Here is a 22,352-nt window from a genome sequence, read left to right on the forward strand (position 1 = left end):
GGGGGAGGGGTGGCGGGCACGAGCCTGAGAGCCACACCTGCGCGGGCACGACTTGGTATGAACACTTGTGGAAATGTGTAATTTCAGGGTACTATGTGAGCCATAAACAGAGTCTATTTCACAGGTGGAATTTTTAAAAAAAAGACTTTCACTCAGGTTAACATGTGTTTTAAAACAGCGTAAGTGTTTCTATCCAACCAAAAGACTTTTACAAGGGTTTCCAATTACAGGTAATCTAAAATAATCTTACTTAAACCACTACGCGGTGTCCAAAACGACTGACTCCAACATTTCCTTACACTTTAACAGTAACTCGTTTTCCTTAGGTTCCAGCTAATTGTAGCTTTGGGCTAAACAAGTGACAGTGGCCATTACTGTACTGGTCCAGTATAAAATAAATGATGGGGTTATGCCCCTACGGGCGAAAATATTTTAAGAACCGAGTTAATTGAACCCAAGTTATAGCATTAAGGTCCAATTCTAAACAGTGCCAGAGCCAGAGCCTAACAGGAAAAACTTTGTGCTTACTGCCCCACCTGGCGGTCAATTTCAGAAAACAAGCCAATTCAGAGGCAGGGAGACGAAATTGTGTAAAAATGTTCCTGTAAATATGAAAAACAAAATAAATGTTACACTACAGGTTTTCCTCACCTCTGGCAATATATAATATATGCCAAATTAATCACACTTTTACTTTACTAGGAATTAAGAGGTTAAGTATTAGCCAAGTCCTTCTAATAAATACTACTGTGTGATCACCTCTATAAAAGAAAAGGCTTTGGTAGTATTTGTGTTAATGCAATGCCAAGGAGGAAGTGCATCAACAATGATCTTAAAGAAGCAACTGTTTCTCCCCTTCATTCTGGTAAGGGTTATAAATTCATCATTATACATTAGAAGGATTAGTCACTAGTGGTAAAACACTCAAAACAACTGACAGTCTTCCCAGGAGTGGACGCCACAGCAAATTCACCCATCAAGGTTGGACTGTGCAATGCTCAGGAAAGCTGAAAAAACCCAAAAATCTAAATTTAGGATTCTAAAAGTCTGATGTGTGACTTATAGTGACATGTAAAAACTCTTTCACATGACTACTGAGCCCACAAATTCAATAGTAGCTCCACAGCAGGGTACCAATTACCACAAGAGTAATACACCATTCACTAACATTTCATACAATCGCCTTTTATTTCATATTGAGATGAACTAATATATTTGAAAATCAACAGAAGTCTGTGCAAATGCCACAGTACAGAGAAAGAAAGATGTCCTTAGTGTGAACGAGATCTGCTGGAGCAAAAGTAGAGACAGAGAAGGAAAATGGAAGTAATGAAAAGCAAGAAAAATAAACCTTGTGGGTGATCAACTCTGCCAAAACACAACAGTCTCATCTTTCTTAACCATTTTTATCTAAAGCTCATGAAGTTTGGTGTTTCCCAAAACAATGACATTTTTCCTAGGACTATGTTGTCTCACAAAGTGTCTTAAAGACTTGACAACCTTACATGTACAGCATCCCCCAAACACCCAAATGTACCTTACAAGTGATAACCCAGCCATATCAAGCAGTGATTATATTTAATGTCATTGTTACAACTCTCTTTTCTCAGCTTCACATTTGTAAAAACACTCATACTGGAAAATTAAGACAAGAAAAACAATCAGATTAATAGAGGCAATAGTTCTAAAAGAAGTCTTAAATTCTGATGTAACAACACATGAAGCCCTTCAGTTACTCGTCTTCCAATTTTATACCTTGGGCATACAATTTTCATCCATCTCTCATGTGTCTCAAAGCAAGGAGCTTGTTTAAGACCTGAAAAAATTGAACATAAAATTATGTAACTGGACATCCAATTGGGAAATGATTTGTGAGAATACATTTAAGGATGAATGTAAGGGTGGAGTGAAACAAGCTTTAAAAAAGTCACCATGCCCGGCTGAAGACATGATACATGTGAACAGGGGAAGGGGAAAAAAAGACTTGAACCAAATTTATGTCGGCCAAGTTGCAATGCTAGCATTTCTGCAGAGCCTAAAAGAGAGGCCACTGTAATTTAACAGTGAACAACACTGACATCATTCATTATGCTCGTCTGCAGTTTTTATATAGTTTGACCCAACTGTACAAAGGGATAAGACACACAGACAGGATCTGCCTTCTTCGCTTTAATGACATTTTAATTCAAGGGGGGGGAGGAAATAAATAAAAAACAAAACATTGGAAACAGGACTGGAGGTGAGGTTTGGCTGAATGTCAGACTGACGAGATTCAGTCTGAAACCTCAGACTGCCAGCTACAATGCTCCACAGCCTTCAAACCACTAAAAAATAAAAAAAAATAAAAATAAAAATAAAAAGGTACAACTTCACCAAATCACTGAACTTCACAGTTATCTGCAGGCAACCGCATTAGCATGTTTTGCTGCAATGCTGATTTTGTGATGCAAGCTGAATTGGGCAGCCAGTCAAGCTTAACACACACTTTTTAACTGCTATTTGACTATTTGCGGACTATCTTGCATGTAAAGGGTATGAAAATGACACCATAAAGCTGTAAATTGCACTGTAATTCTATGCAATTATGTACAAAGTTGCCTTGACTGTTTTTATCCGTTGCTACTGTGTTTGATGGTCGGGTGCAGTGTTAAGTATCAGACGTCTGACTGCAGCTTCACCTGCTCCACTCTGAAGATCAGTTCCTGTGTCCGTTCATTTACAGAAACAGTAACATTCAAATTAATGTAGAGGCCCAAATCATCCCATGTATACACAGGCTTGCCAAAATATGAGCACAGTGAGATAAAACAAGAATAAACAGGACAGCACACAGAATTCCATCCCTCTAATATGGCTTATCACTTCCCTGTCAACATCACATCTCATTCCATCAACCGTTTCAATTTATCACATGGGGCGAAGGTCTGCAGACTACAGGCTATTTTTGCCATTTATTAAGAAGCAAAGAACCCAATTCTATATTTCAGTGTTAAAAAAAAAAAAAAAAGGGAAAATTTGAGTCCAGACACAAGGCTGACCGTTTTCTCGTAGCTTCAAAGGCGTGCTCAGAATCACTCCTTCTGAGCCACAGATAAACATTTTCACTTAGGAGGAATTCAATTTGGTTGGCTACATTTATGTGGGTTTTTTGTTTTTGTTTTTTTATTTTGAAGGTGTGGTGACACAGGAAGTTTCATTATGTTGATAAAACAACATTAAAAACAACCTATTTTAATATTTATTTTGAATTCAAAACTATTAAATGGAATTACACATGTAACATCATACTCATTTTTGTAGCTCTGTAGTTTCCCCAATAATATAATAATAACAATCTGTAATTTTCTTAAATATCTTTAGGAAAGTAGAGGTAACTCTTAATTCTTAGCAGTTCACCCTAATCAGCGTTTAGTCTTAATGTTTGGCCTGTTTTCACAGGAAGAATCATAGAGGCCGAAGGAGGGTGTGAATATAACCTCATGGACTTTTGCTCTTCTAATCTAAAGTGATTTAAAAAAAAACAAAAAAAAAAACACCATGGTTCACAGTCTCAGCTATTGTAATTTCTCACTGAAATTACAAGCTTATGATTATGATTATGAGTGCAAACGTATTTTTCCAAAGTACGGTTTCAGTTTGTCATCATTGCTAAACAATTCATTTGCTTCAAATGACTAATCAAAAAGGACAGGAGGGAAATTGCAAATTCAATGATTTGATTGTTTCCACAATAGCATGCAACAGCAACAGCAATGACTGGCAGCACAATCAGTGAACTGATGACCTTTAGGTGTAAATGAAGTTCATGTTTATTTAGATGAAATAATTTAGCTGCTATCAACAACCCTAGAAAACGATTCACCATGAGTCAGGTCTGGAAGTATAAATTTAGAGATGGTAATGCTACAAGTCCAAAGGATGTGACTGTGAGACCTGTGCCATGTTGACTACTGACCAGGACAGCAGTCCTCTGTTTGTGGAATCATTTGTCCTCATGGACCAGTGCCAGAGTTACAACAATTATAAAACTTAAAATCGGTAACTCATAAATCAATGTGATTTTCTTTAAATACCACATTTCTAATGGTGCAAATGGATAAAAGAAGCGCAGACAATGACCACCCTCCCTTCATTGTAGGCACCCAGATAACAGAACAGCACTTGCTCACACATTTGTAGCATAATTTCAGAATCTTGAATGCAGAAGTGTAAACAGGTTAGGATCAGGAAAGAAATAAAATCAGCTTGCAAAACAAGAAAATCATCCACAGATCTGTGTGAGCGTAACACCACCAACATGTCTTGTTAGTCCAAAAAAGTTACATTTTTGTTGAATTAAATAAGTGAATAGACTATTTGGGGGGGGGGGGGGGGGCACTGACAAGAAAAGAAAAGGAAAAAAGGAAAAAAAAAAAAAAAAAAGGAGGGTGGGTGGGGTTAATGTGGTTTGTACTTCTGCTTGTGATTCCAGAGAGGTATCGGGTGGCAAGTTAACCTGGTCTGGAATTTTTCTTTCACCTGGCACTTTTTCAAATCTTGATGTTTGGTAACACAGTTCATCAGCAGGACAGACCCGCAGCAGCTTCTTTCCTGTGGTCCAGCAGTTGGTGCTGAGTAACATGCTTTTCATGCTTCCTCCGTTCCACACCTGGTTCTATATTTGGAACCAGTGAACCCAAAGCTAATCTGACTTAGTGCTTCTCAATTTGACGCGCCACAGTCTTTCATCGAGAATCAGGAACTCAAACCCAGCCTCTGTCACGGACAGCTTTCCCCACAGCGAAAAACAAAAGAATGAATATGGCTGCTCTGTAAAACTTACAAAAAAAGAATATCATACACCCATTTCATTATTTATTTAGAAAGCAAAAAAAAAGAAAAAGACACACGAAGCAGTGAACAGATTTCTGCAAGCTGGGATTAAGTCTGGAAAAGAAAGAATTTTTGTGACTTTCTTTCGTTTGTATGCAGGAGCGAGTCAAGAATTTAGTGTTCAGTCTGCCCAACTACACTGAGCATTTACAACCATCGTGTCTCAACTGAAAGCACTGTACAGTCTTTTGGGCTTCACAATGATGCTGACAGAGTCTGAGTGTGCACAGCTGTTTGTATACACTGGTCAAAGGGGTGTGTGTGTGTGTGTGTGTGTGTGTGTGTGTGTGTGTGTGTGTGTGTGTGTGTGTGTGTGTGTGTGTGTGTGTGTATGCCTAATAGCTGTCACTGAATAAACCTGTATACTAGTCAGGAACTCTGAACACACCAGTATACTTGCCAGTGACCTCAAACAGAGCGTGCATATCTGTACACTTGTGTTCTGTTTGCTATGATCTTGAAGGTGCATCCTCAAAGCTGATGATGCTGGACTCTGGGTGCTGCACTCCACCCGAGGAAGGTGCTCCGCCACTTTGTGACATCAATGATGAGGAGGTGGAGGAGAGGGAGGCACTGATGGCTCCCCCTGCTGTTCTTGGTGTGGAGGAGGGCTCACGTCCGCCTGGTAGGAGCGGCTGTGTGTCGGTTCTGACCTCGTCGTCATCGTCGTCTTCCTCGTCATCCATGCTGGGCCAAGCAGACTGGTCCTCTACGCGTTTTAGACGCTCGTTCAGAGCTTTCAGGGCCAGTTGTCTACAAGGATGAGACGAAGAGAAATGCTTTGCTTCAATGATTTCAGGGCTCAAAACACTAAACTACTGACATAATAAAAAGAAGTGAGTAATGTGTCTCTATGGGATTCTTGTAGGAATTTCATACGTACACACTGAGAGTCTTTAATGATAAAGACTAAAAAGCTGATAATGTTGAACAATATTTAAATTCACCAAAATAAAAAATACATATAAAAAACGAGCAACATCTACCAAGTGGGCCCCTCGGGGAGTTCAAATAACTTGGCTTCAAGTATCTGACACAAGTTTTTGTGTGAGGCAACATCAGACTCAACCCAAACACTGCTTTTCTAATTGTAAAATAAAATGTGACTATTTGAATGGTGCCAAAAGAACAGAAACATTATGTTTGCACTAGTCTAATCAGAATTACATCCATTTTAACTGCGTGTAATTCTGATTAGACTACTTCATACTGCACTAATCTCACCTTTTGTCTCAAACACATCAGGGAGTCAGTGGAAACGAAATACTAGAAATTAAGATTACATCATTGTGCAATTAAAGCCTCCCAACAATTGTGATGCTGAACATTAAGAGAAACACAGAACCTGACAGGAAAAGCACCAATAGAGCTTTTCACATGCGTCAACTCATTTTACCAAAGTTGGTGGTTAAGTCAAAAACTACCGCAAACGTACAAAACTACTGCTGACTCTTTGCTCTTCATTTCCTCCATGGTGCATTACCTCTTATAGTAGTTGTGCCGAGGTGTGACGTAATTAACAAAGAATAAAGTCACACTAAATTGAGTAGATTGGCTGCTGTCGTGACACCCAATCAAGCTTTTTGAGTCAAGATCGGACATGTCAAACTGAATCCATCCATTCCTAGTTATGACAAATCAATACTTACTAGAGCTACCTCACCAAATTCTCTGTTGTCTTTTAGGATTTCTTTTTTTAAGTAGGAGTACCCAAATCTAGCAGTGAAAAAAAAAAATCCTAAATAATGTTTTACTTAACTTTTGCTCAAAAGTCAACTCTAAATTTATTAAAATGTCAAAGAAGTCATTGCTGCTGTGGGGGCATTTATTTCTCTCCAAACATGTAACCAAAAAAGTTGCAAATGTATAATTCACAATTGTTTCACATCAACAAACATATAATCTAAAGTGGTAACAGTAACTTGTTTTAAGATATCTGTGCTTACACACAGACGTCACTGAACACACTGGCAGACTTTGCTATTCTAGACAAAACACACATGTCACACCCAGTCTTTTCTTTGGTTAACTACATGGCTACTAACAACTACTGTAATATTGTAAAAAATTAAATAAATAACTGTATCATGTTAATGATACACAAGTGTTTAAATTAATATGCAATTCTTATTTTGTACATTTTTTACAGTTACGATTATGGTCTCTTCCCTTACTTTGTAAATTTGCCAAACATGACACCAAACACACACAATAAAGTATATTTTGTAGCTATCCCATTAACAATGTATTATTAATGAATGTGTATTGAGAGTCTGACATTTTAAGAGCTATAACTCAAACGTTCTCTTTTAATAGAACGGCATTAGAATGCCATTAGGAACCTATTCGCACCATTTATTTAATTATGCAGGGACTGTTGGAGTGTGGCCTTAACGTGGGCATTTTAGACCATAATTTGAAATATAAATAGATGAAGGCAAAAATAACATTTTATACAACACTTTACTGAGACAAACTGAGGCTGGTTGTATTCAATGCTTCAATTTCAGTTTAGTGTATGAGGACATATGTTTACAGATGTAAATATTTAACTCCTTCTTGTTTGCGCTCACTCACCTCCTCCTTTCTGCATCCTGTGGGTCTGTCCCAGGTAAGCTGATGGTGATGGAGGAGGGCGCTCCCACGTCGTATCTCTTTACCATCTTCCTGCACACCTTCATCTTCACCAGGGCAGAGTGGACGAGCCCTGCCAGCAGTCCCACAGCTGGCTGCACTGCCTCTGGGAAGAAACTTGCGAAGGCAAAGTGGTCTGACATGTCGCCGCGGCCCCGGCTGTGCCTCTGGTAGAAGCGCAGGTAGACCCATCCGGACAGTGCACCATAACTGTATGAAGCCAGGGGAGCGGAGCTGTCAAGCAATCCAGACAGGCGCAATAAAGCCAGGAAGAGGAGGACCAAAGCTGGTGCTGCTTTGAGTCTCACCTGAAAGGAACAAAAAGACTTCAGTTCTGGTGGCCAAAATCATCGAGGAAGCTACCATTTTATAAAAACTTGTTGGCTTGCAGTTCTCACAATCTCTTTAAGTGAGTTAGATTTAGGAATGGGGAAAACCAACTGGTTAGATGCCGGGTAACAGGCAGAAGTCACAGTCCAAGTGTTTCAACAAATGTTTCAACAAAGTTCCTAACCTGGTCAATTGAGACCAGGAGATTTGAGAAGTGACCCAGTTTCACTCAAACTGGCAACAAGCACAAAAAGCAAAAATGAGGGCAAACTAAGGCAGAATGGCCAAGACGTTTCAGAAACTTATTGGGAACATGCCACTAAAGTGTGTCTCAGCAAGAAAAACTAAAACCTTATCTGGACACAGCTGCTCTGCAGACGAGCAGGAAACTAAACCCTAAAATGTAAATTAAAAGACTGCACTATAATCCAAATGTCGAAGAAAATCGAACACAGGCCAACTGGAGAAAACGCTGAACACTTCAGTCTGTAAACTACATGTGCTTACACAGTGATAACTTATGACCATATAATCCCATTAAGAGCAAAAACTGGTGACAAAATGACACTTGGATGAATGAAACCTCTGAAAGCGTTTCACGTTTTGCAACATGATTTTTAAATTAATATACAGATGGTAGAAATATGACAATTAAAAAAAGTTATGTCTCTCCTCCAGCATAAACTACAAACAGACCACTTTTACAGACTTTGGGAAGACGACTTACAAGTGTTACAGTTAAGGCAATAAATCTGTGATATCTAGCTGACAGAAATCTATGTTTTGTTTTGTTTTTATTTATCACTTGATACAAACCCAGCCCTGTGACAGACTGGTGACCTGTTATGGTCAGTCACCTCGCACCCCTGAGTTTGAAAAGTTGAAGTGGATGGATGAATTGATAAAGTCCAAATAACAGACCTCTGTAAAAGACCTCTGAGGAGGGGGTGCCAAAACTTCTCTATACAGGAAAAAAGGTAAAACACCAAATCCCCATATAATGCAAAAATAACGCAATAGATAAAAAGAATTGTTTTGTGTGTGTGTTGGGGCGGGGGGGTCGTTTATTTTAAACACAATTACAGATACAATCTCATCAAGACTTATCCTGTGTTTGTTCAGACTGTGAAAAGTTGCTGAGTACTTTTTAGCCAACAGTACATCCAAGAAACACCTGAATTTTGCATTATAAAACCACAAATGATTACACATATCATACAAAGCCAGCGATTTTACACTGTACTCCACCATATACATTTGGTTTTATTCTTCAATATATGCACTCCTATCAAAACCAGAAATTCCAACTTTCATCCAGTCTAAAAAAGTGATTTTGAGACACTAAATCTTACATATCTACTAATAATTAATTACTGCTGCACATCTAATGGCAAAGCAAGCAGTCTGCAGGTAATACTCCTAAGCTTGTATTAATCCAGATAATAATTAATAATAATAATAATAATTCAACATTGACTGGTGTTATATTGATCTGTCACGTCCAAAAAAACAGAGTTTATGCACATATTCTAGAGACTAGTGGTTAGCTTTCCATTGTTATTTGTGCAGTTGTTAGGGTACATACTCAGTTCATCTTTACGCCTTTTTACCCCACCCTCTCTTATTAATTATGCTCACCTGTGGCACTCTGAGCACTGTAGTATCCCCCATGGTCTGCTTCAGCGCCACCAGGACACCTCCCAGGAATCCGGCTGCTCCATGGACACGCACAGCAAACAGGAAGTCCAGGTCAAAGGTAGCCACATAGGTGAGGAGGTAGGAGAAGCCTGCTAACAGGCCTGCAGACACGTTAACCACTGCGAAAAAGATCAGGAGCTCCAGAGCACCCCACAAAGGCTCCAGCAGGCGCCCACAGGCCATTACTGTCCCCACATTGGCTGCCACACCCCAGACGTGCTGCTCCACCACTCCATGGGTTACCAGCGTCCACACCCAAAAGTTGGGTGGAAAAAGGTAGCCCGGGGTCACCCCCAATGCGTATGGAGTGTTGACAGCCCATGAAAGCAGGTACAGCAGTACTACTAGAGCACTTATAGCTTTTACTACTACACTGGTGCTGGCAAGGGCAGCCAGGAAGTGCTGTCGTGCCACAGGCAGGTAACGATTCATTGTGGTCAGTTATGAAGAAGGTCCTCTTTGAGCAACTCTGCCCAAAAGAGTTAAAAAAGCAGAACTAGTTGCCTGTTGTTGTAGCAGTTCTTGAATAATGGAGAGAGGTCAATGATGCCAAGCAAAACAGGAGACACCCGTGGGTCCTGACAGCATCAAAATCCACACTCCTCTGTGAGCCTTCATCCGGATAATGTCTGTGAAGTGGGCATAGGCAGCTTTAGTAATCAATACAGTTAGCTTCTACTCTTCCTACAAACGTTTGTTAGCAATTGTATTAAAACTCATTAAGGGAGTTTGAAGCGTTACAGCTCATCTACCCTTCAAAAGGAACAGTACAGTGGAAAACAAGCAAAACCGCTGATTCTTACAGTTTAACAAAGTAACAAACTTCGGGCTTCAGTAGATAACCTTAGCTGGGGCATTTTAATCAAGCTGGCGACCTTCAGTCGGTGTAGACAAAAGTAGGGCAAGCTTACAAATCACCACCAGTTACCAGACAGGTGCTAGGGGCCAAATATGCCAACAATAAGAGAAGCAAAATAGCCAAGTAGTAATTTCTTAAGAGCAGTCTGGCTGAGCTAGCTTGTAAACACTGATAGCTAAGGCTAGCTAGCTGTCAAACTGAGAGTGTTTCCAAGTACTTTACTTTATGTCCACTGAAGAACAGAAGAGGTTTCGTGTGAGTGTAAAACAGAACAGCTAGGGCCAGTAAAACCTGGTCGATGAAAAAGCCCACCGAGCCCCAGTTCTTAGTCCTCTCGGCCCGGGCTAGCCTGAGGGTTTCCCGTCGCTAGCAACAGGCCCTCAAAACAATATTAAAGACGTTCCCGGACCAGCGTCAGCTCTCATACAGTTCATAGTCTTTCTCATACGACCCTAGCTTCATTGGTTTATTTTAATGTTCTTCTCTCCTTTCAAAGCAGGTTGCCAGACAAAATTATGTTACCTTTCCAGGCACTTCTCCTCCCAGAAAACACCACACAGCGAACTGACCTGCGCTGTCTGCCACCGTCATCAACAATCGGTGAAAAAACGCCGTCGCGTAACTTCCGGACAGCATAGCACTCTGGGATACTGAGTTTTTACACAATCATTTCCGTAAAACGAGTCTGTAAATGATGACTTTCGTTTGCCTACGGTGAAAACTATTTCATTTAGTTTACATTTACTTATATACGCTATTTAATTTGCACTATATTTTAAGTTAAATATTTCACTTTTTTTTATCCTGCCTTTATAGTACTTTTACTTTAACCCTTTGAGGTTCACACCAAGAAAATTGCAATTAAAAATAATTTCTTTTGCATTTTTCTATTCATTTAGAACAACAGTAACAAAGTTTAGATTTTTTTTTTCAAACAACTCCATAGTTTTTTAAACTTGGGCCTCAACCAAACGACTGAGATTTTCATTCATGGTAAAACTGAATACAAAAAATATTTTTAAAAGCTTAACAAAACAGTTATAAACTTCTGTAACTTAGCAGCACAGTAACTGAACAGATACAAGAGAGTTGTAGTGCTACAGGACCAACTGCAACTGCAATTTAGAGGCCTTAGATTTCCTTTATTTCTGGTGATATGCAACAAAGCACTGCTGGTGGGCATTCAGGCACAGAAGCACTTTGCACTTAATGATACAATAATAATAATAATAATAATAATAATAATAATAATAATAATAAACTTTATTTATTTATAAAGCACACTTAAAACCAAGGGTATACCAAGGTGCTTAACAAGTAACATAGAGAACAAGAGGAAGATAATAGAAATAGAAATGGGACCAAAGTAAGCACTAGGTATGCAAGCAGATAACTGTCACTGATACATAGGAGAAGCAGCAGATACAGAACAAACAAGGAATTAAATGAGCATAAAAGTGCATAATGTAAAATCATAAGTGAAATGTTAACCAGAAGGAAAGGCAAGATTGAAGTGGGTCTTTAGTCGTAATTTAAATAGTACAATAGAATCAGAGGTGCGGATAGCGAGAAGGAGGTTATTCCACAGTACCGGGGCAGCCAGAGCAAACGCACGGTCACCCCGAGACTTCAGCTGAGATCTAGGTTGCGTCAGAAGTAGTTGAGTAGCAGATCTAAGTGTCCTATTACGAGTATGTGGCCTGAGAAGTTCACTAAGATAACTCGGCGCTAATTTATTAATAGGTTTGAACGTAAGGAGTAATATTTTAAATTGAATATGGCACTTTATGGGCAGTCAGTGCAAGCCAGCTAGAACAGGAGTAATAGAGCAGAATTTCCTGGTACCAGTCAAGAGGCGGGCTGCCCCATTTTGGACTGTTTGCAGTCTAAGGAAAAGAGAAGAGGGAAGACCGTAGTACGGAGAATTACAATAATCCAACCTGGAGGTCACAAAAGCGTGAATAAGCTTCTCCAGGTCCTCATGCAGAACATAATGCCTAGCCTTAGAGATAAGGCGCAGTTGGTGGAAGCTAGATCTCACTAGCAGACACTTGCTTATCAAGTTTGAGCGAGCTATCCAGCAATACACCCAAGTTACTGACATAGTCACAGGAAGAGCTAGCAAAGTGACCCAGAGCAGCACAAAGTTGGACATATTTCCACCTTGACACTTCCTTTGAACAGAGGTTACACCAGCCTTGGTTGTCAGAGTGAAGTGGCAGGTGTCCCAAGTTGTCATAACGCACATCTGGTTGTGGATGTGAAGATCTTGGGGTGTAACGTTTCTGCTGAGGCAACATTTGAGGTGGAGAAGAAGATGATGGTCAGCTAAACTTTGATGGAAGCTTGTTGACCTGCATCAAACTGTGGGCAACTGCACGATGAAACCTTTTGAGAGAGAGTGGTTTCTCATTTAGTAGGGCACAGTCCCTCTTGTGAACAAGCCAGGCATTTGAGATGCAAAGGTGGAGGATGTGGCCAAACATCGTAAAACACCATTGATTTGATTTTGCTGAAGTCTTGTAAATGTGGACCGGCATGTCTGATAGAGCAGAGATCTAGATAAGAGATATCCTGTTGGAAAAAAAAAATATCGCAAAGCAAGAGGGAGACACAGAGGGCAGCTACACAGGGGGAAACTACTAAATAATCAGGGAACTAAACAGGGAATACAAGAAACTCAAAACAGAATAACTAGACTCTATAGAATAAACTAAAGACTAACAAAGTGAACGTTATACATAAATCATAGTACAAAAGTGTAAAAATACAGGAAAACTCAAAACACTGGGTCAAATGACCCAGGACCATGACAAATAACATCATGTACAGTAAGACAGGCATGGAGAACAGCACTGACCATGAGAGGCTTCGAACAGATGACACAGCATATATACGACTTTAAGTATATATGTCATCTGTGATATTATTGTGCACAATTATAATGTATTGTTCACCTCCCTTAAATAAACAGGCAGCTTTAAAGTGTGAAATATTCATTGTTACGTCCCCCCCGAAGGGGTCTAGGCATGCGAGTAAGCGAACCAGTAACAAATGAGCCCGGAAACAGAATGAAAAGGAAAACAGACAGGTGTTTAGTAAATAAAATAGTTTTTATTATAGAGAACCTTAACATAAAGAGCCGGCACCGCCGTTTTTCCAATAACACTAGAAAAAGAAAAAAAGTTGCAACAATAAAAAACACAACAACCGAACAAAAAACCCCACACCACGAGGATGCACTTCCAGGGTCCCACAAGCTCACCCTGTCACTAGCAACCGCTAGCTTTACTGCTGCTGAGGCCCACAGGCCCACACTACTCACATAAAGCATTGAAAGCGAATACAAGGCGAGCTTCTACAAATTACAGTGGGCTCAGGAGAAATTCACCTACCTGAGACACTGGCCATTTTAGATGGTAAGTCCTGTGACTAGAAGGATTGCAGCGATTTAATCCATTCCAAAATCATAGAGAATTGTTTGGGGTTTTTTTGTAATGATGTCATATTGCTTTCAGTGGATATTTAAGCTGGTGCGCAGGTTTCCACTATCAGCAATGATTGGTATGAATGCATGTGACTGGACTGTGATGGACTGATGATGTGTACTAAGTGTGACTGACTTGAAATTGAGATGACTGTAACTATTTTAGGATTAGTCACTTCTAATGCCTAATGCACCCCAAACAGTGACAAAGTTGTGGATGTATGTGTTTTGTTTTGGGGTTTTTTGGTTTGCTTGTTTTTGCAGGAGCAAGAGGATGACAGAGACCAGAGGAGGTTCACATAAGTGTGTGTGGGCCCTGCAGACTTAACCCTTTAGCTGACACTTTTCTGTGTTACTGATTTTTGTGTTAAGGAAACTATGGTTGTACTGGCTGCTTGTTGGTTGTGCTATCACACTGTATTGTTGGAAAATTTTAAATATTACAGTGGGAAAATGTGTATACAATGTAGAAAATATACTGTGTTGAAACCAGCGTTCACAGCAGCAGATTGTTGACTACATGATTTACAGCAGCACCTCTGGAATCTGTTGATCCAGGCCTGACCTCCTGGACGCTCCACTGCTAATGTTTTTTTCCCCCTCTCTCTAAGGGTCTTTGTGGAGGATTTGGCATCACACAGACAGACATGAGTGACAATAAAGCAGGATGTGCAGTGATTACAAAACATTTTAGTGTTGGGCTCATTATCATATCACTATTTATCTCAAGCTATTGAGCTTGTAGTGTTAAACCAAGTAAGTGACATTACTTAAGAACAGTCACCGGTTACAGCAGTTTTGATTAAACACATGGGATGATCCTTGATTTGGGCAAATTATGGCAACAGTAGTGCTTTTAGTGATCTGGGGAAATAAACTGCACATGGCACACTTGTGTCTGTAGTGCTGGATGCCTTATTACTCTTATGACCAGTGATGGGAATAACGGCATTACAAGTAACGGCGTTACAAGTAACAGCGTTACTAACGGTGTTACTTTTTTCAGTAACGAGTAATCTAATTAATTACTATTCCTACCGTTACAACACCGTTACTGTTACTAACAAGAAAATGCGGTCGCGTTACTATTTTTCAACAAACAGACGGTTGAAGCTGTGTTCAGCTTACCGCTTCTTATATCAGTTGCACGGAAGTAGCTGTAAGTAATCTGGACTCTACAGTTTTAAGCAGCTGCGCGCGCTCCCACGGACAGCAATCACTTTCTGCCTGACGATCACTTTTTGGCACAACACCTGGACCCCTAGGAAATGCCCATCCCATCCTAAGTAATTTAAATAGATGACCGGTAGTCGTTGGTGTAACGTTTCTAATCATTTTACAAATGGTAAATGGCCTGTATTTGTATAGAGCTTTACTAGTCCCTAAGGACCCCAAAGCGCTTTACACATCCAGTCATCCACCCATTCACACATACATTCACACACTGGCGATGGCAAGTTACATTGTAGCCACAGCCACCCTGGGGCACACTGACAGAGGCGAGGCTGCCGGACACTGGCGTCACCGGGCCCTCTGACCACCACCAGTAGGCAATGGGTGAAGTGTCTTGCCCAACAACGGTTGTAAGACACTTACACTTCGGTCGTACTAAGGTTGAAGTTTTCTTTTACAGATGAACAACTAATGCTGTTTCATTTCTGTATGTGATCTTACATGTTTGTTTTCTTTTATATTATAACTGTCATTCTTTTGAACAAAGGGTGGAGAATCAGATGAAGAGAGACTGATAGTGAGAGTGAAGATAACTATAAAGTGTGAATTTGTTTTTCCTTATGACTATAGGAAGGATGAACACAAATGGTGCAGGGCGCTGCTGCAGGCCCCTCTCTTATCATTAAATGTAAGGGCAGGAGGCAGTGCGACCTTTTCACAGACAGAAAGAGATGAAATGGCAGCTTCTGCTGCAAATGTGGGAAGTTTACATGCAAGGACCACAGTCTGTCCATTTGCAGCCTCTGTTCCACCTAAGCAGGACTCTCACACCCAGACAGATACTCTCTCTCATGCCTTTTCCCCATCCCCAACAACATAAATGTTCACGTTCATCTTTCTAAAATGTTTTTCTGGTTCAAACTGATCTTGTGGTTTTCTTTACATTATTGATTTTATCTTATTTTAGAACACAACAAGGTAATAAGCATTTAGTAGGAGAGAAAATATTTTAGTAGTACGTCCCAGACTCTACTATTTAAAATACAAAAAAATCCAGCAGCACTGCAAATATATAAAATTGTGAGATTTGAGTTTGTCTTGTACAAACAAACTGTTGTTTAAAGAGTTAAAAATGTAAAAAGTAATGACTATTTTATATTTATGGAAAGAACTGGTGTTAGTTAAAAACTTTATGCAGAAGAAATTGCACAAAACCATAAAAATGCTAAAAATGAAAGACCTAATTTGTTGGTGGACACTTTTGGCCACAAACAAGCTGAAAGGGTAGTGATTTTTAATAAACCCAGCGGGTTAAAATCATTTTTGGCTAATGACAAAAAAAGTCACTTAAAGGGCCAAATTGCTTTTTATTTCTTCAACTCAAGAAGGGGTGACGTGGGCCGCACGTGGCCTCCGGGCCTCAAGTTTGAGACCCCTGACCTAAGGCTTTGGCAGTTTAATTCGAGAACAAATAAAAGGCGTTTAATAAAAACTGTGACATAACCAGTAATATTCATTATATTCTCCCAACAGCCAGATTATGCTAAATTAATATTAGGAAAGTAACTGCTACTTTGCTACTACAGTGCAGTGATGGTGCGGTGACTGCATTTTGTCAGAGGGGCTATTTGTTCCTGCAGTGCAATAATTATTCCAGTTATCCACGTATACCTGTATATATGGCTGAAATGAAACAATATACTACCATTTCTTATTTAGACACCACAGAACACTAGAAATAAAGCTTGATGTATTCTTTACATTGTCCACTGTTTCTTCTTTTGATGACAGCAATAAAGTAAATGACACAGAAAACCAGCCCAAAGCTGAAGTTTACATCTCTCTTGCGACTTCGGTGGAAATGTTCAGCGATCATATTTGTGGAAGCTTGTTTCTGGCCTAGATTTTTTTTTTCCTACGTCGCTTCGTTCTTGAGTAACCTTGTTCACAGAATTTTCAGAACTTCACCTCTGACCTTGTCCTTAAGGTCAAGGTCACTGAGCTTGGGCATCCACACTGCCTTTTACACCTGAGGGGTAAATGTCTGCTTGTTTTGAAAGTTTCTCCCACACACAAGTAGTATGAAGTAGAACATGCAAGCCTGATTTGACCCTCCGTGTTACATCGAGTCAGTGTCACCAAAACGGAATAATCAGATCAGAAACTAGTCACTAGCATGTATGAGGTGAAAGAAATCAATAGAGTAAAACTATCAAATTCACTTGAGCTTTTTTACTTTCTTAAAACTGCACCATTTTTTTCTGTTTTGCTACTATGAGCTTATTTATTTGAACCTCCTGGTTATTATTATTATTATTATTATCTCCAGTTAAATCAGTGTAACTTACTGTTCATGACTGAGGCAACAGTAAAACCTGACTATTTTATATTTAGAGTGAATATGTATCTCAATTTTAAAGAATAATAGACCTAAATGACTTAAGGGTCTATCTAACTTAAGAGAAACCTATTATTTGAAGTGCTTCAGGCATTTTAACGCAATTAAAAACTCACTTCGAATACTTCTATCCCTAACTTCAAGTCTCACTTTAGATTACACATGCATAAAATTGAAGATTAACATGTAAAACTGAGTTACTTCGAGACAAATATACTGCAGCACCTCTTCCAAGTGTATCTTCTTCAAATCTGTTGTAAGATTTAGATGCCCTCAGTTGCCTGTATGTATGTGTGAGTCTCTGTGTGTGAATAACAAATAAAGAGGGCAAGTACTGCATCGGTCACCGCTGATATAAACAAAGTAGGAAGAGTATGATTTAGAACATGTTTCTTTTTATTTACAAATTTCAAAAAACAAAAAAAATGATGTAATCCAAAGTCATACACATTGTCCACACAACAAGCTTTGACTGGAGCCAATCCTCAAAGACAGCAGATTTAATCTTCACCTCGGCTAAAATGGAATTCAGACAGTCGGCTCTGCTTGCCCGACCACCTTGATTTGTATAAATAAATATGTAAATTCAAGTAGAAAGCTGTGAAACTAAAGAGCAGTCAGTCTGCGCAGCAAACGCTGAGCTGACAACCAAACAGTTCAACACTGAGGAAAACTTGCTGTTTTGCCATCACAGGGGTGATGACACGCCTGGACAATTCTGGTGATATGGTAATACAGCACAGAAAAGGGGAGAAGCACTTGATATTGTTTTTTTTTTATTGTTGTTGTTTTGCTTTGTTTTTCCAGATGATAAGTGGGCTGGGCTGCCTCGGTTTCTGACCCATTACTTGTGATTGAGCTAGCATGCACATAAATGGCTCATTTAGCTCAGATTCAATACTAAAATTTGCATCTATATTATCTGAGCGCAGATAAATAGGAAATGATTTCAACACTGTGCAGTCGTTGAATATCCCTGGTGACAGTTTTTTGGTTTTTCATATTAAACGGCTGATCAGTTATTAGATATGATTTTAACTCTATGCTATCCTGGATAGTAATGTGCTTAATAACACATTGGTTGGTCCACATCAAAGTTCTGCACAGTTTCACATGTGTTGGGTCAGACTGGCTTATCATTAGTTCTTAAAAAACAAAAACTGTAGTAACAATACTAATATGACTGTAAAAATCTTACAAACAAGATAGTGATGAATCAAATGAAACCAAAAAGACATTGTAAAAAAATAAAAATACAAATGAATAAATATACACCGTCATAAATAAATAAATTTGGTAAATTCAAACATTGTAGAGAGCAAAAATGAAACACAAGTAAACTTACAGTTTCAGTATGGAGAACAAACACATGGAAGAGGGAGAAAAGGACAGGTAATGCTGAGTCTTAACTTGACGTTGTTTTATCTTTAACAAAAGAGCTAGTGGTTTTTAAAGCTCTTCCTGCAGCTGTTTAGGCCGAGGGGGGTCAGCTGGAACAGCAGATTGATGGTTTACATCTAGAACCGGACTGATATGGGATTTTTAGAACCGATGCCGATATTGGTACCGATATTGTTTACTGATACATCGGATTTGAGGATTTAAAAATCTCATATATCAGCCGATATTTTTTTCCTTTCACGCACAGAAAACAAACAGATTTCCCTAAGATTTTTTATTTATAGCTATTTATGAGTCTTGACCAACATCCAACCCTGCAGTTTAAAAATAACATTGTTTTATTGTCACAAGTAGCGGATTGCTCTTTTTTGCTCTACCCAACAATCATCTGATCTGCTAGTAGTTCCAAACACGTGTTAGCTGCGAGTGCAGACTGTCCTCTGGTGGATGCAACCCCCACCCCAAAATCTCTTATTTGAATTTTCCATTCACCATCTATTATAAATGCCAAAACTGAAATATTGGCAAAAAATTAATATCGGCTGATATACACAATATATAGGTCGGACTCCATTTATAGCAAATTTAAAGGGGAAATTGGTCACACTATGAAGATTTTCTAGCTTCCACCCAGTCAAACACAGATTTGTATTTTTTTACAGTGTAAAAATGGATATGTACTTCTCAACTGTAGCTGTGAGCATGCTGTAGAGAGAGTGTGTTTCTGCAAAGGATTGTTTTTATTTTTTATCTGCTCTGCATTATTTGGTCTCTTAAGACACAATCCTCTTTGATGGAGGTTTCAGATGTGCCATTTCCTTCTTTTTCCTTTTGGCAAAGCTACATCATCTCTCCCTAAAAAAAAAGGTTTGGTTTCACATTGACCTCTGTTCACGAACCGAGATGAAACAGAGAAAGAAAAAGGAAAAACAGCAGAGCAGAGGTGAAATCTCTCTCAAAACATGTTACCAAACCGAGTAACATGAATCTAAATTTTTTCTTTTCTTTTTTAATGATTCCTTTTGCAACCCTTAAAAACACAACAAGCAGTTACAAACACAGTAATAACACGAGCGTTCCTCTGGGGTTGTACAAATACATATATAGGCTTGAGTGAGTGTTTTGCATCGTTTTTCACTAGGCTACAGTAAGACTGTGGGTGAGATTCAGAGAGCCATGGCGACTGTCTGTCTCTCTTTACCTCGCCTCTCTCACAGTTAACATTCAGAAAGATGGAGGCAAAAAGGCATTTTCTGTTGGTTGTTTCTCCGCTACAAGGAGGACACCTCACTGGGACACAGTTTATTTTTTTCCTCATTTTCACCTGGCTGTTGTTTTTTTTAGGCAATCAGAGATTACATAAATAGAAAAAACACGCACAAAAAGAAGAAAAACAAATCTTCCCACATCTGATGCCTAAAGAGAAGGAGTCTTTTCAAAAAGGCCCGGTGTAAAGGCATTTGATTAAGCGTACATTCTTTCATTAGTTTTGAAAGTTTCAGTGAATATCTTTAACCTCATCCTCAAAGCACAACTGTTTCTTCAGTATTTCAATATGATCTCACATCTGTTGTGTGTTCTTTCAAGAACAAAAATCCTACAATACACCTGTCCTGGCAGTGAGTTATTATTACGTTCTGTCAAAAACGCTCTCTAAAACGTCTGTGTGATCTTGTAACCGTTGCGTTTGCCGTTTTAAGAAGTGTTCAGTAGCAACAAGTGATGGACGATACCACTTCAGTTATGAAATAAACTGTGCTACCAGCTAATGTAATAGCAAAACCTGTTTCACAAGCAACTCCAGCTCCTCTTTTTAATTAGCGGAAAGCAAAAGTCTTGACACTTAGCAAAGCTGCAGAGCTAGTATCTCTAAAAGTCAACAGTATAACTAGTGGCCGCTTGTGGTCACTATAGGCCCATACTCAGCAGTACTCAGTCCAGTGATAAGCATCTTAATGCCGGCATTGGACAAAAAAAAAAAAAAAAGAACAGTTTTTTTTGGAAGCTCAAAATCTTCAAACTTTTATTTTCTCCATCCCTTTGGAGGGTTTTTAAGCCTTTATCAGGATTCTTCTTCTGATATTCAGCATCACGATTATCTCTCTCTGTCCAGTCACTGTTAAATCCCCATTCAGACCATTTCTTCAAGGCAAGTAGAGATGTTCAGGAGAAACACTTCAGCAGGGCCTCAGATCTCAACACCTTAAATGTCTGTCATTTTTTCCTCATTTCATTTAATTTAATTTCATCTTGGCCTCTTGGAAACCTGCATCCTGGCAAATGGGCTGCCATTCTTTTATGGTGACTATTACAATTTCTGAAAGCATTCTCACAAAAGGACATCATTCTTTTGTCACTGTCCCCTCACCTCAATTACATCATCTTCATCTGAGCTGCTGATGCTGCTGACATTCCCGCTGTTCACCAGCACCGGGCCTCGCTGACCCTCGGACCGAGCTGAGGGGGAGAAGGAAGAAGGGGAAGATGAGGAGGAGCTGGATGCAGCAGTAGGAGGGTATTGGGACAAGAAACTGGCTCCAGCTGGGCCGGGAGTAGCAGCTGGGCCCGACACCCCTCCTGGGAGCATTGAGCTGGTGTAGAGGCTCGCCAGAGATGGACTATACGACAGAGGGAAGCCTGGTGGGAGCATCCCAGCCATGCCTGGCATGTTGGAGCTCAGCATGAATGGTGGCAAGGCTCCTGAAAGTGAACTGGCAGCTTTGACTGATGGAGAGGATGATGATGTTGAGGAGGAAGATGAGACGGTGGGAGCGGTGGTTGTCATCAGTGATGAGGAAGGAGAGGAAGTGGGAACAGTGCCGGCTCCGCCCATGTTCCACCCATGCCGATCTGGGTACATGTAACTGGCGTCACTCAGCTGAGTGTGGGGGGGCTGGAAGTAATGCGAGCCTGCCCCCATGAAAAGCGGATGCCCCAGTGAACCACCCAGCATGCCAGAGTTTAGACCCATAGGGGGGAGCCCATAGCCCCCAGTGAAGGGGAAGCCCTGCGAGGCCACAGGGGCTGAGGAGTGCTTGCCGGCAGAAGGCTGCTTACTGGCCCGCTCATCCAAGGATGGGGTGGAGGCTTTGCGCTTGGAGCCCGTTCTCAGATCTTGGGCGGCAGTGGCATCCATGTTGGGCTGAATGACATTAGTCACAGAGGCATCATGGTGGCTCAGATTTCCACTTAATAACCCACTCCCACCGCTGCCATTGGTCTGAACCAGTTTGGTTGAGGGCAGGCTGCTCACGCTGCTCTCTGGCAGATGAACAGCAGAGCCTGCTGACCCACCAGCTCCTGCGCCGCCCGTATAGCGCTGCAACTCATTAATGATCTCCGGGCTGTCGGGGGAAAGAGGGCGGGGCACAGTCTTGGGTGACAGGCAACCGTTACTGACATGGGTGAGAACCTCTGGAGGGGGTGCTTGCAAATCTGAGGGGAAAAGAATTGGATTTAAGCTTTACAAGAATTCAAGCCTCAGTTTACTGAAAGAATAC

The 22,352-nt window shown here is 40.2% G+C and overlaps 2 protein-coding genes across 6 annotated transcripts in view; both read right to left on the reverse strand.

The window, feature by feature from the left end:
- Positions 1 to 2,151: 2,151 nt before the first annotated feature.
- On the reverse strand, positions 2,152 to 11,020 carry tmem115 (transmembrane protein 115). Of its 2 annotated transcripts, none has more exons than XM_086278664.1 (4): positions 10,916 to 11,020; positions 9,475 to 10,163; positions 7,450 to 7,814; positions 2,152 to 5,625 (listed from the first exon to the last, which is right to left on the reverse strand). In XM_086278664.1, exons 2-4 carry the CDS (start codon positions 9,964 to 9,966, stop codon positions 5,322 to 5,324), a joined length of 1,161 nt encoding a protein of 386 aa, XP_086134790.1. In that variant the 5' UTR covers positions 9,967 to 10,163; positions 10,916 to 11,020; the 3' UTR covers positions 2,152 to 5,321. The 2 variants fall into 2 exon arrangements, with proteins under 2 accessions (XP_086134790.1, XP_086134791.1); XM_086278665.1 differs by lacking the exon at positions 10,916 to 11,020 and adding an exon at positions 10,616 to 10,853.
- A 6,806-nt stretch (positions 11,021 to 17,826) lies between these two features.
- The window catches only part of LOC147305163 (helicase ARIP4-like), an 82,940-nt gene continuing 78,414 nt past the window's right edge, over positions 17,827 to 22,352 (reverse strand). For all 4 annotated transcript variants that reach the window (XM_086278828.1, XM_086278830.1, XM_086278829.1 and 1 more), the window contains one exon: positions 17,827 to 22,287. In XM_086278828.1, the coding sequence (XP_086134954.1) occupies positions 21,206 to 22,287 (1,082 nt within the window). In that variant the 3' untranslated portion in view covers positions 17,827 to 21,205. The remainder of the gene's footprint in view (positions 22,288 to 22,352) is intronic.

This window comes from Aulonocara sp. 'chitande type north' Nkhata Bay, linkage group LG20 (assembly GCF_057382095.1).
Source record: "Aulonocara sp. 'chitande type north' Nkhata Bay isolate Kocher_YH1m ecotype deep benthic linkage group LG20, A_spYH_male_GT1.1, whole genome shotgun sequence".
Classification (NCBI taxonomy): domain Eukaryota; kingdom Metazoa; phylum Chordata; class Actinopteri; order Cichliformes; family Cichlidae; genus Aulonocara; species Aulonocara sp. 'chitande type north' Nkhata Bay.